Source organism: Epinephelus fuscoguttatus, linkage group LG8 (genome assembly GCF_011397635.1).
Source record: "Epinephelus fuscoguttatus linkage group LG8, E.fuscoguttatus.final_Chr_v1".
Taxonomy (NCBI): domain Eukaryota; kingdom Metazoa; phylum Chordata; class Actinopteri; order Perciformes; family Serranidae; genus Epinephelus; species Epinephelus fuscoguttatus.
Window position 1 is genome coordinate 3,770,328 of NC_064759.1, and position 22,591 is coordinate 3,792,918.

At 43.6% G+C, this 22,591-nt stretch overlaps 1 protein-coding gene across 1 annotated transcript; it reads left to right on the top strand.

The window, feature by feature from the left end:
- Positions 1–2,605: 2,605 nt before the first annotated feature.
- On the top strand, positions 2,606–20,323 carry kcnv1 (potassium voltage-gated channel modifier subfamily V member 1). The gene is made up of 4 exons (XM_049584884.1): positions 2,606–2,798; positions 11,359–11,668; positions 14,389–15,056; positions 19,261–20,323. The coding sequence occupies exons 2-4, from the start codon at positions 11,376–11,378 to the stop codon at positions 19,785–19,787; spliced, it is 1,488 nt and encodes a 495-aa protein (XP_049440841.1). The 5' UTR covers positions 2,606–2,798; positions 11,359–11,375; the 3' UTR covers positions 19,788–20,323.
- The last annotated feature ends 2,268 nt before the right edge of the window (positions 20,324–22,591 follow it).

Sequence of the window (22,591 nt, forward strand, 5' to 3'; positions counted from 1 at the left end):
GATTTACATTAATCTCTCTTACAATATAAGTCAATGGGAGAAGGTGTTATTGGGCCCCATGGCATCACGTCACGGACCAGGACGTTGTGATTCCACATTTGGCTTCTATGTCAAAGTCCGACGCTGTTCCAGGGAGCCTGGTCCAGTTGCACACAGACAACAGTCTGACCGGTTTTTGTTTATGTAAACAACTAAACATTCCCTCCAGTATAATGTGATTGTGACACCATTAATATTAATGCGCTGCTGTGACATTATTAACAGCTCGCCTCTGCTCGATCTCTGTTCAAAAACAAAACCACAAACCAGCATCATCCAGCTGCAGAGGCAAAAAACGAACAGAAACCACAACCTGAAGGGGACCAGGGTTCAACTGAGAACTGCAACATCTGTAGAAACTCATTCACAAGATTTAACTCTGGATTTACTGAAAGATGTGGTTAAATCTCAAAGGAAGGAGAAGAGGAGGAGATGAAGAGGGGAGGAAGGGACAAAAGGTGTCAATGTGTAGTTCTTTGTTTTAGCCACTAGATGGCGACACTTCACTGGCAGACAAAAAAGATGCAGCTGTGGCAGCTAGAGCTTGAAGGGAAACCGGACCACTTTGGAAATAAATAAGACAAGCAAATCTGCTTACTGCAGCAATCTGCAGGGTTAGAGAAAAGGTCACAGTTGCAGAAGCCAAAAGATGAGGAACAATAGCTGTATAGGCTGACTGAAGCACACTGAGGGGGCGAACAAACTTGAATTTGATTAAACCGAACCAAACAGGACAGGTGTGAAAACACCCTGGGATTCATGTCCAGACACAGCTTAAATCGAGTCAGTGACTGCTCATGCTGCTGGAGCACCAATGTGCACTGTCATGTCTTTCTTCAAGAAGTTCCAAAGCTAAAAAGAAAGAAAGCTGACTTTGTAAAACAAGAAAACAATAAATAAAAAAACTTAGAAGATGTGTCAGAGAGACATGGATCATGGCTTGGGAAGGGAAGGGCGGGGGACCGACAGAGACTGCTTATGCTTAGGGCCTAAAATTTGTTGCTGTGTCCCTGCATGCCTCCCTTGCGTTTGTCTCATCAATTTTGGCACTCATTAAACAGCAGATGTTTAAGAGGGAGAGGTGTAAGGATGTGACTGGGCCAGCCCAGTGTCAATTAAGAAAACAACTATGGGTTGATACACACGTTTTATGAACCAGTCAGACAAAAAAAGAACGAAAAAGAGAGACAGTAGTCCATCCATCTATCCATCCATCCATCCAGGCGTCCCTCTTCCCAGCAAAGCTTTCCAGCTCCTCCTGGGGGACCCCAAGGTGTTTCCAGGCTAGATGAAATATGCAATTACTCAAGCGTGTTCAAGGTCTGCCCAAGGGCCTCCTACTACTGGGATGTGCCCAGGGGATCCTAGAGAGATGCCCAAACCACCTCAACTGACCCTTTTTGACACGAAGGAGCAGTGGCTCTACTCCGAGCTCCCTCCAGATGTCCGAGCTCCTCCCCCTATCTCGAAAGCTGAGCCCAGACACCTCACAGAGGAACCTCATCTCGACTGCTTGTATCCGCGATCTCATTCTTCCTGTCACTACCCAGAGCTCATGACCATAGGTGAGGGTTGGGAAGTAGATGGACCAGTAAACTGAAAGCTTCGCCTTCCAGCTCAGCTCCCTCTTCAACACAACCGTCCGCCCGCATCACTGCAGACACTGCACCAAACCACCGATCCATCTCACTCATGAACAAGACCCTGAGATACCTGAACTCCCTCCCTTGGGGCAGTAGCTCTCTTCCAACCTGGAGAGGGCAATCCATCGGTTTCCGGCAGAGAGCCATGGTCTCAGATTTGGAGGTACTGACTCATCCTGACTGCTTTACAGTCGGCTGCAAACTGCCCCAGTGCATGCTGGAGGTGGTGATTATAGTTTAACGGCACCTGGCAGCATCAGGGGGAACGCCGTTGGACAAGGACAAAAGTTAAGGTGGCAAAAGTCAGAATGGGGCAGGCAGGAGCGGATGGTGGATGGGTCCAACAAACATCGACTTTCACATCCCGTAAGATTGTAAAGCCAAAACTTGTTCTTTTTTCCTAAACCCAACCGAGTGTTTGTTGTTGAAGGAAAAACTTGGCGGTGCTGTACTGACGTAGCGCTTTTATTTTGAAAGAGACTGTATGTTAACATTAAATTTCCAGTGCAAACAGAAGTGTATTTTGAAAGAAGACAATGCATGTAACAGGCAGAACTTGAGACAGTGTCCCAGTACGTCAACAACCAGCACACCCAGGGTACCTTGCATGTCGTATGTGGACGTGGAAAGTCCATGACCAAGCGCGTCAGTATGTGACGAGGTCACAGTGAGAACGTGTTGAGTACGTGAGTAAGGTGTTGAATGCAGGACTTTTACTTGTAACAGAGTATTTCTGCACGGTGGTATCACTGCTTTTACTTTAGTAAAATTTCTGAGTACTTCTGCCACACTGCATAAAAGTGGGAATAGTCTGCCTCCTCCTCCTCCTGCTGTGTGTCATTAATCACCTCTCATACCTTCCACCGCTCTATTTTAAACCTGCACCGCGAAGCTCAGAGAGCAGCAGAGAGCTGAGGCTCCGGAGCTGCTTCCTTCGCCCTGCTGTCTGTCCGTCCTGATCTGATCTGGAGACTTCTTCCTGCGCCTGTATTCTCCGTTGTTGTCATCATGTGATCATTTCTAGAAAGATTTAATTTGATCTGGATTTTGACTTTGCACCAGGATTTTTGTGGAGATGTGGAGTCCTCATCAAACAAAGATCCTCAGTTAGAGCAGGTAAGATTCACCAGCTGGGTTTTCCTCATCATGACTCTGAGGAAGCTTTAATTTGTAATCTCTCACTTAATGGTACAAACTGTGGTGTCAATGTTGAATGTGCATGGTTGGAAGATGAAACTCAGTGCAGACAATATGACATCTCTGATTATTAAGCCCACTAATCATCTAATTTGTGACATGGTTAGAAATCAGTTACAAGAATTTAACTAATTTTATTGGATGACGATGGAAGTCTCAGCAGCAGGAAACATTAATAAAAACATCCTGCAGAAACTAAACTCATTTAAAGACTAAATAAAAACATGACAGAACTTATCATTAGATTACAGAGGGCAAAAATAATGAAACAATTGCAAAACATCTTTGGATAATAATGAGCACAGGAGTCGTCTTGTCATTGAGAGACTCTGAATGTAAAAGAGTTTTATTAAATCTTTTCTTTTTTAAAACTGTTTTAGTCATTTAAATCCAATAAACTTTAAGAGCTTTACACAGAGGCTGTTTAATTATATCGAAAACATGTACATACATGAATAAATCATGTAGATCCTCGGGCTATGAACTTTAATCAGACCATATACTTTTTTCTTTGTTTTCTCTATTCATCACATGTTAAAATATGCACACGCATGCTGATATTTTAATGAGTAACAGCACAATCTCACAATGAGAGACAGTTAAGTGGTTTCATGCTGAATGTAATCAGATCATCAATCATTCTCAGCAGAAAACTCCACAAAGCTTCCTCGTACAAAGAGTTGCTCCTGCTGATGAGATTCTTAGAAAATACTTAGAATTGTGCCATTTTCTTAGAATTTTCCCTTAAAGTTAAAATTAGCTCCTTGTGAAGATAAAAGTCATCTTAGCCCTTAAAAAAGCTCCTAAGGTGAAAAACTGTCAGGAGCAGGGAGGAGAAAGCTTAAGAGTTTCTTAATCAGAGGAGAAAATGGTGGAAACACAAAGAGGTCGGAGGAATACTCTCAAAACACTGGATGACAGTGAGTAAATGAAACCCTACAGATTAGATCATGTGAGGATAATATGTGTGGTCGATGTCATTAGGGACACACACACATTTCCCACCTAACACTATAACACCAGAAATAAAATGATCACAACACTAAGGTATTTGGAAAACTGTAAAGATGACTTGAGTCTGTCTCAACCTTCCATCAGCAGTGATCACACTAACAATGACAACACTTTCACAGTCAGCAGGTCATTTCATTTCCACTGGGGTCCTGTCCAAATACCCGCACTTGCGCCCTGAGGTCTTCCCTGAAGTGCACTTGCCGAAAGTGCAGTTAGGGGCGTAAGTGCGCAAGGGACCGACGCTGTTTAAAAAGGAGAATTGGGACAGTTGTGTACACGTCACTTCTGTTTGGGTCCAGCTGGTCCGTCTCCTAGGAGACGAAACATGGCGTTAGAGGAAATAACGTTGTTCGCAGCACTGCTGCTGCAAATGGTAAGTCGATACAATCAGCGAATGATGAGGAGGATTAGGAGCTGCAGGAGAAGGCGGCATCTACATCAGATCCAAATTTTGATGCTGATGCCCAACCAACAGGTAAATTAAATTAAATTTTACTCTTGAATTTACCTGTTAATAATGTGTATATTAGCTGTAACGTCTTTTTTTACTCTACCGTTAACGTAGCCTAGATTACCGTCATTCCTATTAAACGTTTTTTTGCTTGGATAAATTGTGGTAAATTGTGATATAAAATAAACTATAAAGACATACAGTAATAAAATAATAATAATTAAAGACACAATCAAAACTGTAAACTGATGTGGACTGTCATACAAACCTCCAGTCAACTATAAACTGTATATTATTTCATTATTAACGCCCTGTCATATATTATTAAGTCCACAGTTGACGTTATGTTTCTCTAACGGTTGTTGTCAGTCAGAGTTAACAGCTCGCGGACACGTCAGTTACCGTTTGAAGATGGTGAGTTGTACTGGCCAGCTGTGCAGTGTTAGGGCGTCACAGAGGATTCTGGGTAAAATCCTTCAGCGAAGTGAGGTCTGATGCACACTTTCGGAAGGGGTGCATTAAGGGTGCAGGTTTGCACCCCTTGATAACAACAGAAGACAATTGGGACACCCTACGCACTTGCGCCCCTTAGCGGGAGCGCTCAATTAAGGGGCACAAGGGCACAAGTGCAGGTATTTGGACAGGGCCTGGGTGTCCTCACCTTGCAGGCTCACAGAGGGGCGTGTCTGTGACAACCAATCACACCTGTTAAAAGAACGCATCACATCTAGCAACAGGGCCAACCACACCTCCTCACTGAGGTAAAAGTTTCCTTCCCTTCTTTGCTCAGAGTCAGCGTTGCCAGGTGTACGATAATTATCGTATTTGTACAATAATTTGGCCCTCTGTACGACGTACGATCAATAATCCCAAAAAAGGCCAAATGTTTGATAATTTGACCATTTCATGAATGTGTGGTTGTAATCAGTATGCCAGAGTTTTTTTGTGGGCCTGAAGGCATCTGTTCCCATATGACATGTTTACAGCCAATCGCACTTTGCTTAGCGTGAGATACGGGTGACGTTTGTCTCTGAACAATGAGCACGATTAGTTGAATGGTCAGCTGTACCCGCCCCACGAGGCTCTAGGACCCGTCAGGAAGTCGAGTGAGAATGAGATTCAAAACAGAAGAAGAAGAAGAGGAAAAACAGAAGCAAGGAAAATAGAAAAAAAAAGTAAACACTAGAGTGACTATATTTGCCTGTAGCGCATCGGTAGGATTGTTATTTTGGTTACGACAGATGTACGATAATTTCCCTCAAAATACGATAATTTTGAGCCTCTGGTACGATAATCCTACATTTCCCACCTGACAACGCTGCTCAGAGTCGCTCTGAGAACTTTCCTGAATCACTCCTAAGCTCAGACTCCTTGCTAAAAATGTTTAGGCCAAGTTAGCAGCTCTGCGAGAGGATTCTCAGAAGGTTTGTGAATACGGCCCCTGGCCAAGACAGCAGCACACAAAGAGTTACAGCCATATAACCACACAATAAAATACACAAAGGATACACCAATGTACACTGACAAGAACCAACCGACTCATTCATCCTTGTGCTTATGAGAACTTCAAAATCAGGCCGAGTGATTTGGAGGTTACTCCGGCTGAGAGGAGCAGAGCACAGGAAAGCTGAGAAAAAGATGAGTTTGCCTTTATGAATTTTTTTTTTTACCGGTGTGTCACATGTGATGATAGGCCATTGAAAGGGTTAGTAAACAATAGAAAGCAGCATGGAGGCCGGTGAAAATGTTACAGTGGTTACTTCTTTTTAATATCTGTAATTTATTCAGTCTCTTTCTCAAACTCTGTGCCAACTACAGTGCATTGGCATCGATGTTAGAACGCTGCTTGGGTGGAGACGGATGGTATTTTGTGGCGGGCCGTCATTGCATCTTGTTGGTAAAGGGGCTAAAAGTAGTGCGTCCACCCCAGAGTTGTATTTCCATCACTGCCGGTCAGAGCCAATCAGAGCTGGAGCCCATAAATTCAGATGACTGGTGATACATTTTCCCAACCAGCCAGCAGGCTCCAACCTGGACCGCTCTGGCTTTGTGTGTGCACCACTATGTAGTGTAACTGAGTTTCCTATTTCTCACCTCAAATGTTTTCAGAAACATGTTTTAGCTTACCATTTAACTGCTGGCCGCCATATTGTTTCTGGTAGATAAGGGGCTCCAAGATGGCACCCATGTAGTCCGATGGAGTTGCTTGCCTGGCACATATGCCAAAAAAAAGTTTTTAGCTTCACGATAACTTCCACAGTATGGGGTCCACCGAATATGCATAGTAGTGTTTCTCACTCCTGCGAATTCCCGCTCCGCTTATAGACTTTACATCATGATGATGTCAAGAATTTTTAAATTGCTTTTTCTGGGCTTGAGGAAAGATTTACAAATATAAAACCTCCATGGATCAGAAAGTCAGAATTGAAAGAGTTATAATTGATCTTGTTTGCAGTCCAAGGTGTGCTCTCAACAGTTTTACAGATGTCTCTTTTACAATGGTGGTTTATAATACATGTGGAAGTATCCACATCCCCTGGGGGCATGGATGACGGGCCCACTTTGGAAAATGTTGTCCCTGTCGTATAGAATATAGAGAACTGGAGCCAAAAGTGTGACTCAGACAGCTGTTCAGTTTAAAGTGGATGTATTCTCAATAAAGCAAGAAGGGGTGTCTTGGGTTGATCCAGGGCACTCAAGGGAAACAGGGCAGGTCGAGCAGGGCTGGAAACAGGTTTGCAGGCAAACAGGTGACCAGTGAGTGTGGCTCTGAGGCACAGAGAAACAAGGTTTAGGAAGCCAAGAGGAAAAAAGCAACAAGCAACAAACAGGTCATCGTTAGTACCACTAGGTAGACTGAGAGGCCGTTTACATGTACACGGTGATTTCTCCTCTGAAAATGAGTCTTTCTAAAAACTCAACAACAGAGTGGAGATTTTGGAAATCTCCGGTTGCGCGTTTGCATGTAAACTGAGATAAACTGAGATAAACAGAGATAAACGGAGTTATAGGCAGCCGACGTCACAGTATGCGCCAGAACTTGTGCCTGTGTCAAAAGTGCGACCTATGTTGCTATGGTGACAATGGATATGTGGAAGGCTTGAGCTTCTCGTTACACTGCCACCTACAGGTTTGGCGTGCTCTTGTGTATATATACACGGGTAAGTGTAAACAAAGATCTCTTTGAAAACGGAGACAGTGAAATGTCCGTTTATGAAAATAGCCGGCAATGTGTAAACGGCCTCTGAAGGATCTGGCAGAGACTGGGCTGCAGGCTGGGGTTGATTAGTGGATGGCTTTCAGGTGAGCAGACAGATTGGCAGCAGGACTGATGAGAGCCACGCCCCAACACACAGGCACAGAGAGACAAACAAGGAAAGAAACAAAGGGGAGAGGGGAAACAGCTGACACATGAGGAATGAAGGAAAGGTACAGACAGTCCCCGGCTGGCCTCGCTGACAGTCACATACTCTTTCTCAAGTTGCCCTCAAGATTGAATGAATAAATGAAAAATATAATTTTCACACATGATTTGATCTGAAATACGTTGCAGTATTTTCCTCAGTCAGTGTTTGATTTGACTTTTCTCTGATCTTTCATCTGAGGGCATTTTCTCTGCCTCTGCCTGTGAGTATATACACTCACTGGCCACTTTATTAGGTTCAGCTGCTCATTAACACAAATATCTAATTAGCCAATCACGTGGCAGCAACTCAATGTATTAAGTCATGTAGACATGGTGAAGACGAGCTGCTGAAGTTCAAACAGAGCATCAGAATGATGAAGAAAGGTGATTGAAGTGACTTTGAACGTGGCATGGTTGTTGGTGCCAGACGGGCTGGTCTGAGTATGTACTGGGATGTTCAGCACAACCATCTCTAGGGTTTACAGAGGATGGTCCCTAAAAGAGAAAATATCCAGTGAGCCAAAATGCCTTGTTGATGCCAGAGGTCAGAGGAGAATGGCGGACTGGTTCAAGATGATAGAAAGGCAACAGGAAGTCAAATAAGCACTGGTTCCAACCAAGGTGTGCAGAAGAGCATCTCTGAAGCAACAACACCTTGTCCAACCTTGAAGCAGATGGGCTACAGCAGCAGAAGACCACACCAGGTGCCACTCCTGTCAGCTAACAACAGGAAACTGAGGCTACAATTCACACGGGTTTTCTCACCAAAACTGGACAATAGAAGATTGGAAAAACCACATTCAGATGGAAGCATGGATCCATCCTGCCTTGTATCAACGCTTCAGGCTGCTGCTGCTGGTGGTGTAATGGTGTGGGGGAGATTTTCTTAGTACCAACTGAGCATGGTTTAAACACCACAGCCTACCTGAGTATTGTTGCTGAGCGTGTCCATCCCTTTATGACCACAGTGTACCCATCTTCTGATGGCTACTTCCAGCAGGATAACGCACCATGTCACAAAGCTCACATCATCTCAAACATGACAATGAGTTCACTGTACTCCAATGGCCTCCACAGTCACCAGATCTCAGTCCAATAGAGCAAGAATTAAAAAGGGGGTACAACCAGGAACTAGCAAGGTGTACCTAATAAAGTGGCTGTTGAGTATATAAAAGCAAAGTTAAGAAATCCCACTAAATTGTCAGGGGAAGTAATTTCATCCTTCGATTTTGATTTTGCTCAACACACTGTGGAAAATGTCATCTCCCTGCCCAGTAACTTCATGTCTGGCCTGGGAGTGAATGCCAACTGTAACCTTTCCCATGAAGCACAAAAGCCAGATGTTAGTGGGCGTTTTTTGTGGGACTTTAGCTGTTATAGAATTTCAAAAAGCAGGAGTTTTACGGGTATTTTCACACTTTTACTTACATAAAGGATCTGAGTACTTCCTCCACCGCTGGTTCAGACTGAACTGATTCCTCCCTTGTTCTTTTGTGGACAGTGAGCGACCCACCTGCATCAGGAGCGCCTGTTTTGTGTCACATCGCTGTCAGATTCCATCTTTCCTTGTCCTGTCTCAGCACACAGTGATGCCTGTGTGCTCATGCTGTTGTTGGGTCACCGCTGCTTGTTCAAACCACTTCCTGTCAGACAGGGAGCATGTTATAAGTGATGAGTTTCACACCGTATTTATGTTTTCACACATCAGAATCAAACTCAGGAGAGCAGCTGCTGCATATTTCATGATCTGGAGAAACAGATTCAAATAAACAGCAGGCTCCCACACATCCTGGGCCCCTGACAGCAGCTCACTCAGGGCCCTGAGAGAATGAATGTCTACAATTACTGCATGTTTAATTCAGTCCCATCTCGTCACTGCGGAGGGACAAAACTGTGGAGTTTCTCTGTTTCCCTTCGCTGACCCAAAACTTGGAATGTGTGCATGTGCGGCCGTCAGTCTGTCATCCCACCTCAGCTTCTGCTCAAATGGCCTCATGGGATATTCAGTGTAAGAATTAGTGAGATGACAGCGTTAGACAGAGGCACCTAGCAAAAGGGAATGAATGATCACAGGAATAGTAGCAATAGATCTATTAATTAGGTAAGCCAGCTAAAATATTTAAAAACTGCAGCAGCCAGAGATCTGCGAGAAGTAGGACGCTACCAGAGGCTTCGTCTCTCTGCATTTCTCATTTCATGGATTTGTCTTTGAGCTTTCTCCTCTCTTTGTGTCCGTCTGTCCTCCCTCTTTTTGTCTTTAATTGACTCATTCTTGCTGAGCTGTTTTAACTGAGGTTAAGTGAGGATTTTCTGAAAAGAGCTTCTTTAAAACATCACTGGATCTCTAACTGCAGCAACGGCAGCACTATAATACTACTGCTACGACTAGTTTACTATGATGTATTATAGACAAAACACTCATCTTATAATTTACACATTATTTACAAGAAAACATATTAAAGAATACAAATGGAGAAACATTAGGGAACAAAGTACTTCCGCTGGGAAATCATTAGGGCTAGCCTGTGGAATAACCGCAGTGGACACTTCCTGTGTCTCTCCTTTCAAATTAAAGTCACACATGGTCCAGTCATATAGGTTTGGATTTATTTTGACAAGGTGCAGCTCCTAATAGAGTTTCACTTTTGTTTGTTTTTTCTGCGACTAAGTGACCACTGAAATCTTGCCAACTAATGACCTTTCTGGCCGACTATCATTTGGTCGACTTTCAGGGGGGCAGCCCTAGAAATCAAAAGATAAAATGTGCATAGACCAGTTTTGAGTGGACATTGTGTCACAGTGTGCAGATACCTGGAATAAAAATGTCTGCGTGTGCCACTGGATGTCAGACCAGGAATACAAAAAAGATCATTTTTACCGAGGACGCTGTTTGAAGCTAAACGAAGACCCTGATGTTTGCTAGAATTTAATGTAAACAAAAAATCTACATAATTTTCACATTTGCAATTCATAAAGCCCTACAGATACAGCATGAAATAATATTTAGGCCTATATTTACATCCACCTTTTGGCAGTAGTGATTACATCGTTCTAAAATGCATCAAACAATAAAACAAAGTTAAAATCAACCGAGCCATGTCCTTTCTTGAAATTGCTGTTTACAAACACAAAAAGCTTCTGTGAAATGTGTTTTTAGGGGAGAGATGTAATGTTGATGATTTATTGAGACTTTGTGTCTCAAGGCTCTTCTGCCCCCTGGTGGTCAAACAATCATTTAATAAAGCTTTAAGGGGGCGATCACACAGAAATGAGACGCTAGAGACGCGGACGCTTCAAAGATGCTTGAAACGCTTTAAGTGCTTATTCAATGCGCACTAGCTACTGGCGTCTGACGCGTCTAAAATGAAGAGTCTACAAAAATGCGCATCTAAAAAGACGCCGGAAAAACACCCGTTTGAAAAGACGCTTGAACGCCGGTCAGACGCGCCGTATCAAAGGAAAACAATTGTTTTACTGGCGTCGTGCTTCTAGTTTTTCATCTCTGTGTAATCACCCCCTAAGGTTTCTTGGTCTTCTGCGTTTCCTCTAAATATTCTGGTTTCAATTAAACTCTTGATTTTGTTTCGACTCCTCTCACTCTTCACCAGCTCCGCCCTCCTCCACCATGAGCCTCACCTCCAGCTCGGTGGCGGCAGCGGAGCTTTACAGCAACAGCCCATCCCCGATGTCTCTGAACTCCAGTGTTTTCTTCAGCGAGGTCAGAGACACGCTCGACTTTTTCATCATCAACGTTGGGGGAAGTCGCTACGTGCTATCGCAGGAGCTGCTGGCATCCTACCCAGAGACCCGGCTGGGGAAGCTGGCCTGCTGCAGCCGAGACTCAGCGCTGGAGCTCTGTGATGACGCCAACTTCCTGGAGAATGAGTTCTTCTTTGACCGGAACTCACAGACCTTCCAGTAGGTGGCGCCTTGTTCTCTTACCTGAGACACGTATGATGACCTGTTGTGATGATAACAATGTCAAAATATCCAAAACACATGCGAACACTATCCGGGCTGGAGGTCTTGAACAGTGGTCAGCAGCTTGGCAGGCAGCTCGCCAACATTCGCTGGCAACTTCTCTAATGTTTTGAAAAATTTCAAAGTGCACAGCAATGCATTATTGACAGATAGTAAGCTGATTTATGTACTCAGAAGTAATAAGATAATTTCAGAGAGTGCAGTTGCAGATTGATAACTATGTTTTCAAAGAAAATATCATAAATAAATATGCAAGAACTATGTAAAGAAATAAACATCTACACTAGCTGTGTCTCAATTCACGGGCTGCAGCCTTCGAGGGCTGCATTTGAAGACCAAATGCGTCACATCGGCGCAACCAAGCCCATCTCATTTTGAAGGCTCCTTTAAATGCGGCCAAGAAATGCAGCCCTGTTTCCCAGAATTTGGAGGATACAACGGGGGGGGGGGGGGGGGAGAACAGGGCGAGACTGTTTGGTTTGGTTTGTAGTTTTCAAAGGACATGGTATAAGCAGCTTATACACTGAAATCTGTCATGTTGAGCAGCATGTTTTTAGTAAGTGAACTTCATCCTCCATATAAAACACAGTTTAATTACATGTCTAACGGAGCTTCTGAAAACAACAGGTCACACCTGAGCTGTGATCACCTGATGCTTCTGCTGTGTTTCTGCCTCGAGTCAAACATCAGTCTGAGTCACAGCAGCGCCTGATGTTCAAACTGGGGGACGTTCCCACAGGTGTGCTGTCAGCTCTCATTAACTCATGATGTCCTGACGGCCTTTGAACTGTGAGGACTGTTCTTCATATGGCTCACAAGCCAAAATAAACTCTAGGCTCTGAGCTCAGCACAGACATGAGACATTGTTTATTTCTTTCTGTTATTTCAGATGACAAATACCTGCATTATCTTTCATGTAAAAGTGTTACAGTTGAGATTCTTAAAGATTATTTTTGGGGCTTTTTTGATAGGACAGTGTTAGTGTGAAAGGGGGGTGACATGCAGCAAAGGGCTGGAGGTTGACATCGAAGCTAAGGCAGCTGCAGCAAAGACGCAGCCTTTATACGTTGGGCGCCTGCTCTAGCAGGTGAGGCCCTTGGCCCCCCACAGCAGAGCATCTTGTTTCAGACTAACTGAGATGAACCACCACGTGCTGAACACTTACTAAAAAAAAAGAGACAACCCTTTGTGCGCCCAGTGTTGGGGAGTCCTCCTTTCCTTTTATGGGTTATTTTCTCAGTAACTATTTCCTCCTGAGACACAAACTTTTGTTTAGTGTGCATTTTTAATTATTTTTCCTGGCGTTTTTGGATCAGTAGGACCTGAAGATTTTAGAAAAACTCATTGTCAGTGATAATTACGTCTCAGTGTCCTCAAATGAGACGATTTTTAAGTCCCAGTGTCCTCAAACGAGACGATAAAGTCCCATTGTCCTCAAGCAAAACAATAATAAACTCCCAGTGTCCTCAAACGAGATGATGAAGTCCCAATGTCCTCAAGCAAGACGATAAACTCCCAATGTCCTCAAACGAGACAATAATAAAGTCCCAATGTCCTCAAACTTTATCATTCTTAAGACCCAGTGTCTTTAAATGTGACTATAATAAAGTCCCCATGTCCTCAAATGAGACAATTTTTAAGTCCCAATGTCTTCAAACGAGACAATAATAAAGTCCTGATGTCCTCAAACGAGACAATTCTTAAGACCCAGTGTCCGTAAATGAGATGATTCTGAAGTCCCAGTGTCCTCAAACAAGACAATAAAGTCCCAATGTCCTCAAACAAGATGATAATAAACTCCCAATGTCCTCAAACGAGATGATAAAGTCCCAGTGTCCTCAAACGAGACGATTCTTAAGACCCGTTGTCCTCAAACTAGACGATAAAGTCCCAATGTCCTCAAGCGAGACGATAAAGTCCCAATGTCCTCAAATGAGACGATAAAGTCCCAGTGTCCTCAGGCAAAACAATAATAAACTCCCAATGTCCTCAAACGAGACGATAATAAAGTCCTAGTGTCCTCAAACGAGATGGTAATAAAGTCCCAATGTCCTCAGATGAGACAATAATAAAGTCCTAGTGTCCTCAAACTAGACAATAATAAAGTCCCAATGTCCTCAAACAAGACAATAATAAAGTCCCAATGTCCTCAAACTAGACGATAAAGTCTCAATGTCCTCAAATGAGACAATAATAAAGTCCTAGTGTCCTCAAACAAGACGATAATTAAGTTCTGATGTCTTCAAAGGAGTATTTCCCACAGCGTCTTAGCTTGTTACTCTTGTTAAAATTGGTCAGATTTGTTGCCATATCAAACTACAAACATTATTAATCAGAATTAAACACTTTCAGCCATAAAATGTGATCATGTTTTGGACTGTGTCCACTTTTGTGTTGGGATCGGCTGCAGACTGACTTGGCAGAGATGGCTGCCATCTTGTTGGCACCAAAAAGTGTCCACGAACGAGGACAAGAGGTTAGGTGAAGTTAAGTCGAATGAAGAGTAGGGTCAAGTAAACCCAAAACATGATGACCTCATATGAGGACACAGGGTGTCAGGAGGATAAGACTTATGGATGAAGTCCTCTGTAAACTTGTAGTTTATATGTCTGAGCTGACGGAGTGCTTCCTGTCTCTCTGTGTGTCTTTGCTGACAGGTATGTGATGAACTATTACCGGACGGGTCACTTGCACGTGAGGGAGGAGCTGTGTGAGATCTCCTTCCTGCAGGAGATCGAGTACTGGGGCATTGATGAGCTTCGCATCAATCCCTGCTGCCGCGAGCGTTACTACCGCCGCAAGGAACAGAAGGAGACCCTCGACATACAGCGAGAGTTTGAGCCCGAGGATAGTGATGAGGACTTTGTGGGTGCCGCCTGCCCGGCTCTCCGCCGGCGCCTGTGGGACCTGCTGGAGAAACCCGAATCATCGCGTGCTGCTCGCACCTTTGGCTCACTCTCAATCTTCTTCGTGGTGGTGTCGGTCATCAACATGGTGCTCATCTCGCTGGACTTAGGGGAGGACTTCGGAGTGAGCGACGTGGGTATTGGTGCACCACTGCTTTTTGATGCCCTGGAGTATGTGTGTGTGGTGTGGTTCACTGGAGAGCTGGCACTTCGGTTTCTCTGCGTGAGGGATAAGTGCCGCTTCAGTCGAAGTATTCCTAACGTGATTGACCTGCTGGCCATCCTGCCGTTCTATGTGACGCTGGCAGTGGAGAGCCTCCACGGAGGATCCACAGAGCTGGAGAACATGGGCCGTGTGGTGCAGGTCCTCCGACTCCTCAGGTCACTCCGAATGTTGAAGCTGGGACGACACTCGACAGGTAAAGAGGCAAAGTCAGTTGGGGCTGACAGTGGGGTGAAAACACGTCTCTTAGTTTAGCAGGTTAGCATGCTGAGGAAGCCCCTACTCTCTCCTCAAAATACACATCTTTTGGCACTGCGTACGCACAATTTCACGCGTGAATGACACAAGTTATTCGTGTGTGTGAACCACCAACCCAAAGAGACACAAAGTGAGGCTCAGCTTTACGTTTGAAATGTATTCATGGGGGAAAGCTAAGGGGTTTTTTTTGAAGGAAAAGAGTAAACAAGAACAAGATGTGGGTCAGTTTTAAAAATAGACATCAAAAAGCTCAGATAAAAACTCAGAACTGGACATCTGGCAATACACACAGCCTTAACTGAGCAGGTGAACAACTTTGCTCAAGGTCACATGATCAGCGATACGCCTGTGTTTCCCGTTCAGTTTCCCTCCACATGTGTTCCCAGCCTGTCAGGGAACATTAAGTACATGACGTGAGCAGCCGGAGAGAAAGAAATTGAAATTGTCCTCGGTGAGAAGCTGCTGCTGTGAGATTAAAGCCAGGAAGGTTTTCTGAGGACAACAAAGACGAGGAAAAAACATATTGATTCACATTTTGGCAAATTCCTTCAGGGGACGGAGGGAGGAGAGTGTGTGTGTGTGTGTGTGTCAGACTGGGACGCATGATTGCTTTGATCTGAGTGATTTTTGGGAAGGATGATGATCCCTGGACTCAACTCATGAATATTGAAGGAGAACATGGAGGGAGAGTGAGAGGTGAAGGGAGAAAAGAGAAGTGAAGGCAAGAGGAGGCTTCAGCAGCATCAAGTCTGTCTTAATACAATATTAACATGCCATATGTATGCTGAGAGGGTCAGAGACCATTCCTCATGTTCATACTGTATGTGAAGCAAATTGTTTATTTAAAGCAGTCAGAATATTACCTTACCAAGTGAGCGTCGCTGTCTGTCCACATTGACTTGCGTAGATCCAAGGGGAGAGGAGGTAGCAACACAACTCCACCTAATAGAGGCTGACGGCGCCCCAGATTCAAACGTCCAAAAACACGTAATTGAAACCACAAAATATCTCCATACTGCTCGTCCATAGTGATCCAAGTGTGAACGTGGAATAACACGTAGTGATTCAAGTGTCCTGAAGCTCTGACATGTCGGGGCTTCTGGACACTTGGATCACTACAGATGAGCAGTATGGAGATATTTTGTGGTTTCAATTATGTGTTTTTGGACGTTTGAATCTGGGGCGCCGTCAGCCTCCATGAGGTGGAGTTGTGTTGCTACCTCCTCTCCCCTTGCATCTCCGCAAGGGATGTGAGGACTCTAAAACTTCACCTGGGCCTCCCTCGGCATATGGGTGAGTAGATAATGGCTGGATTTTCATTTTTGGGTGCACTATCCCTTTAAGTAATTTTGGGGGATGAAAGCCATCATACCTGTGAGCTGTGAGTGCACAGCAGCATGTAAACAGATCCGGTGTGACACTGTCGGAGGACTCACAGCTGCAGACACGAGGACAAGATGACAGCGACTTCAGCGTCTCTCTTCATCTGTGTGCATGAATATGACATGACAACAACATGGCTGATTCTGCTGCATATTTAGTCATATGTCTGCTCAGATGTACAGGAGTCCAGAGGGACAAACTTAAGACACACCTGATTAACCTTTTGTTAAATTTTAGAGGTTGAAAAAGTCTTAGTCTTTTGAAAAATTTCATATTGACTTTTACACTTGGAGCTCTTAAAACTGAAAACAAACTAATATGAACAGATTTGCTCTGATTCAGTTTCTTAAATCTTTGCAAATGTAAAACTTCCCGCAGACACTCTTTGTCGTCCGTGCTTTATGAGCTCACTTCAAATCCTCCTTAAACTAGACATCAAAGCTCATTTCTTGTTCCCTCGGAGGAGAATAGAGAGGTGACAAGTCATTCTGGGGTGTGAACGTCAGCCCTGTGAGCGCCTCACATCTGGGTGTATTTATACATTTGCTGTTTCGTCTTTCTGCCACTTGTTATTTTCTCCTCGCTGAACACCGTCATTCCTCCGCCTCACTCGGAGATAAAAACGAAGACTTGAGAATGAAATGAAGAGAGGATCACAGGCTGTCACTCAACTGACGATGGAGAGGAGTAACACGTAGCAGAGTTTCTCTCCAAAATGAGACAAACCGCCACTGTGACAGAAAGAGCCTTTGTGGATTAGTGATGATCTGCACCTCCATTTTAGAATTATGATTATTTTTCTGCAGTGGTGTCTGTAGATAAATGTAAACAGAAAAAACTGGCAACAGTGAGGTAAACATCGAATTGTGTCAAACCTTCCAAATACACTTTTGATGAAATCTGTATTCTGTATTTGTATCCATGTTACCTTAATCTCTGGCTTTGAAAACCATCCAGTGTCAGCTCTGTTTAAAGCATTTCACGCTTTTAAATTGATCCAGTGATAGTGCACATCCTTTTCACCTTTTCATCACTCATAATACGAATGAAAGTTTATACTACTGCAGGATATAAACCTGTACAGGCTACTTTAATGCACCAAAGTCCCTGTCCACAAATACATTACCAGTAAAAATGTGGTATGGCCTTAATTAAATGTTCACTGTGATGGATTTTCAAAATCATTTTCAGGTTTCTGGAAGTTGATTTTCACAGCACACTAAGATGAATAGAACACTTTAGTTGTTTGGATCGGCTGCCCATTCCACTTCAACTGAGGCTGAAGGAGCAGCGGCTCCCTCCAAATGTCTGTGCTCCTCACCCTATCTCTAATGCAGCATCAAATTGACACTGTACCCTACGCCGTACCCTGACGTGCATCTCCCCAGAAAGTAACTACACGTCGCGGCAACGCAGACCTCCTGTCTGTCTCTGTAAGCTGAAACCATTTCCCTCAGTGGAAACAAAGCTTTAAGATTTACTTTAATTTCACAGATAAGAAACAATAAATTCTGAAGACAATAAAGCCTCCACAAATAAAACATTTTAAGACTTGTGTGGGATTTATCGTGGCTTCATATGAGCAGAGGAAATCTCTGCTAGCTGCTAGGCTAATTTATACAATGTAAAATTCCATGGGCTGGCGCTAATAACGTTAGCATGTTGTATTTGTGGGGAAAATGTGTTTAGTATAAGACAGTTGTTTTGTCAGTGAACCTTGTGAGTTGTAATGGAGCTGAATTTTGTAACGTTACCTTTGTTAAATGTTGCTGTTGTCCCTGGCTTCATATGAGTATAGAAAAAAGTCTGCTAGCTGCTAGACTAATTTATACAATGTAAAATGCCATAGGCTTGTGCTAAAAACATTAGCATGTTGTATTAAGACGTGTTTAATGTGTGTTTAATGTGTCTTTTGAATCAACTAAACTTTACAGCACTTCACAGAATCTCCGCTGATGACTAGTGTTCTGGAGGTGTAACTGCAGAGTGAAACAGACACACCACTGCACAAGTATAAATGCTCGAAACGGCGTAGGCCACATGCGTAGGCTCTGCCACACAAGTATAAATGTCCCTCAAGGTTGAGCCCAGTGACCCCACAGAGAAAATTAATTTCGGCCGTCTGTATTTGCAATCTCATTCTTTCAGTCACTACCAATGGGAACTTTCTAGGGTATATAATAAAATATAAGGCTGCCAAAGCACCGGTCTTCCTCCAATGCTGACACGGATTCATTGACTGTTGCTGTTTTTGAGCTCAGATAAACTCTTTTGCATCAGATCCTGCCACCTTCAAGTGATTTTGAGACTCCAGTGGTTTTGCTTAGAGTGTTTTTGAGTAAGAGTTGACCAGAGTTCCAGACCATATTCTTGGCCCACGACCAAAGCGTGGGTGCAGTGTTTTCACAGCAACACTGTCAGGTCCGGATGGCGTTAACAGCAGTAATTGCCAAATGAGTGGCTCCATTAGCTAGCTCCCACCAGACCCAGTTGGTGCACAGTGCAGTAAACTCAAGAGTAGTAAAATTAACCTATAGACAGGCGTAACTACCCACAAATACTCTCTGTGGTTAACTGATTAACGGTGAATCGTTGACATCCTGAACTCAGTTAATAGTCATCACAAATAAAGATCATAACACTTTGTGTGACGCCATGAATTCACAGACAGAACTGTTGGAGGGAAGAATGTTTTCATCTGGAAAATGTTGAAATGCGTTGTGTTGATAAAACATTCCTCTGTCCTCATGTCTGTCCAGGCCTCAAGTCTCTGGGTTTGACCATCGCTCAGTGCTACGAGGAGGTCGGCCTCCTGCTCCTCTTCCTCGGTGTTGGCATCTCCATCTTTGCCACAGTGGTCTTCACCCTGGAGCACGACCTTCCCGCCACCACCTTCACCAGCGTGCCGGCCGCTTGGTGGTGGGCGACCACCTCCATGACCACGGTTGGCTATGGAGACATCCGGCCCGACACAGCTGTGGGGAAGGTGCTGGCCTTCCTTTGCATCCTGTCTGGGATCCTGATTCTGGCGCTCCCCATCGCCATCATCAACGAGCGCTTCTCTGCCTGCTACTTTACTCTGAAGGTGAAGGAGGCAGCGATGCGGCAAGGAGAGATGCTGAAGAGGCTGGCCCGCGGCTCAGTGGGGGGGGTGGTCGACGGGGGAGTGGGAGGAGGCGCGAACCTGAGGGACGCCTACGCCCGGAGCGTTCTGGACATGTTGAAGCTGCATGGGCGAGAGAGGGCGAGCACCCGGAGCAGTGGAGGAGAAGAGCTGTGGTGGTAGAACCAGGAGACTTGGACCGGTCCAGAACTGATGTTCCCATGTCCTTGTCTGTAAGCAGACAACATAAAAGGACAAATGAACCCACTTTTTCATAGAACTCTGACAACAGGAATCAAATGGAACAATCCCTGACTTGCTACAATCACTCTTTACTGGTGAAAAACAGGCAAATGTCACATTTTAGGTTCCCAACAATATGTTTTCTATTTTATTTCACAGTAGTTTCCTGTAACAGCCAAATGACTCCAGCCCTTTGACTTCTCTTGGAAGAAAAATGATAATTCAGTGAAGCAATGAAGATAATAGAAATTTTAGTAACCCTAACATGTATTTTGGTTCAAGCGTTCTGGACATTTCACAGTGTGTCGTGTGTTGTCAGACAACATGATTTGTTGCCACGTTAACCCTTGACTCAATGGGGGAAAACTATGTCCGTGCTTCTGTTTTGTTTTCATGTCTACATCACATCTGTGTCCACCAGCCCTCTCTTCAGAGAGTACACATGCATTAATAAGTGTTGAGTAGAAGTCGGTTTCAAAGCCTACAGGCTGTTTTTTGGTCATGGTACCTTCTGAGTTCTCTTGTATAGTTTATGTTATCACTCTGTGACTCAGTCATGCAATAAAGGACATTCTTCTGTGGGTCAGAGTGGTCTTTTCAAATATCACAGTGATGGCCCGAAGGCAGGAATAACAACACTGACCTGTGAGCTGCTGCCTCTGTGTTTTCTGCCTTATCACAGTGCTGCTTTTAGATTAGCTGCTGTGTGTGGATTTAAATATTATTTCTCTTTCCGAAGGATTTCACAAAATGTTGAATCACAACTTAAAGTCAGAAGCTGATAGAAAAGCACTGAAGCATAAAAACAGGTTGTATCAGTGGCTGAATCTTCTTGTCACTAAAGGCAGATTTATTGTTCTGTGTAGACTCGAGGCAGAGCCTACACCCTCCGAGACGTTAGTTGGCATTGGTTTTTTGTAAGGTGCAGTAAAGTCTGATTGATTTTAAACGCCTAAAACTCATATTGAACATGCAAAAATGCACCTCATCACCTCTCATCATCATCCTCTATTGTCTAAAACAAGTCAACAAAAAAAAGGATTTATTTTCAGCAATTAAATTATGATGAGTCATGATGTGAGAAAAATATTATAATAATATAATATAAAGTTATTTTTCCTCACAGAGACCCCCTTATTGTCGCACCTGCTAAATATAATTAAATATTTAAAGGGAACAAATAATGGGTTTAATCTGTTACTCCATGTGGGGTCCAGGCCTCAAAATGTCAGAGCTGCTTTGTGTCCCCACAATGTCATTAATACAAGAATACACACACAGTATACAGTGCACTGTATCCACACAAGAGGTCGAATCTGAAACAGGTTTCTACACCTTTAGTGTGAATGGAAAGATTACCTGCACACACACACACACACACACACACACACACACACACACACACACGTGTTGTGTCGCTGGAGGTGAGATGATCTCGTCTGTTTTCAGCCTCGTTAGCATCGATTTGTTTCACACTTTTAACAGACACATCTCACATCGGTTTCAGGTGTCGTCTGACGGTGAGAAAACATCAACAACCTCCATCCATCCAGCGGCTTCTCACTCTTTTCAGCTGTGTGTGTGTGTGTGTGTGTAATTACATAACACAACCTTTTCATGTGCACTTTTAGTCCTCACATGACCTGAAGCTCTGTGACAGTACGCTCTCTTCTTCTCTGCTTTGCACTGAATATTAAATATTTTACACTTTTCATTTTACTCTTTTATTCCAGCAGCTGATGGATCTGAGGTTTTTGACGAGTGTAAAGCCGTCTCATCTTCTGCATCTTCACTCAGTTTCTGTAAATACATCTGGAACAAATCTTCTCTACAATAAACGGTCTGTATTCAATCAGCTGAAAGTTGTTGATGTGAATTCAGGTTAACAAAACAGCCCAAAAATATTTCCAATCAGACTTAGAGACACCTGTTTATCTTTAATTTGGGAGGTCCTCTAGTAACCTGCAACACTGCAGGGTGTTTTGTTGTCACAGGTTCTGTTTTTGTTTTTAGTTCTAAACTAATTAAAATATGTCAGCTGTTGCCATTGAATGTGGTTAACCTGTGGTTCGGTTTAGAGGCCGTTTACACGTACACGGTGATTTTGACAAACAGAGACATCTTCCTTCGTTTGTACCCTTCGTTTACACGCAAACGGAGATTTCTCCTCTGAAAACGAGTCTTTCTAAAAGAGTGGAGATTTTGGAAAACTTCGGTTGCGCGTTTGCATTTAAACGGAGATAAACAGAGATAAACGGAGTTATAGGCAGTCGACGTCACAGTATGCGCCATAACTTACGCCTGTGTCAAAAGTGCGACCTATGTTGCTATGGTGACAATGGATACATGGAAGGCTTGAGCTTCTCGTTACACTGCCACCTACAGGTTTGGCGTGCTCTTGTGTATATATACACGGGTAAGTGTAAACGAAGATCTGTTTGAAAACGGAGATGGTGAAATGTCCATTTATGAAAATAGCCGGCCAAGTGAAACACCTAAGATCACTTTCATATAACTACAGATGAACTTCAATAACGAAGCCAAAAGTCATTGTGGCTTAAAATGCCAAAACAGGCTTTAATTATCAGGGTCCCTAACGTTCGCAGGCCCATATTTTGTAATTGTCATTTTTGCAATTAAAAATACAACTTCAATATTTATACTTAACAATAAAAATAAAAAAAACCTCAGGGTGTGTTTGCACCCCTATGCTACCTTAACAATAAAAAACAAACAAACAAACA

Bases quoted from the DNA above. Each gene is read 5' to 3' on its own strand.
- kcnv1 (XM_049584884.1), top strand. From the start codon at position 11,376: ATGAGCCTCACCTCCAGCTCGGTGGCGGCAGCGGAGCTTTACAGCAAC. The intron at 11,669-14,388 runs GTAGGTGGCGCC...CTTTGCTGACAG, and splicing joins CGGAACTCACAGACCTTCCA to GTATGTGATGAACTATTACC. The intron at 15,057-19,260 runs GTAAAGAGGCAA...ATGTCTGTCCAG, and splicing joins GCTGGGACGACACTCGACAG to GCCTCAAGTCTCTGGGTTTG.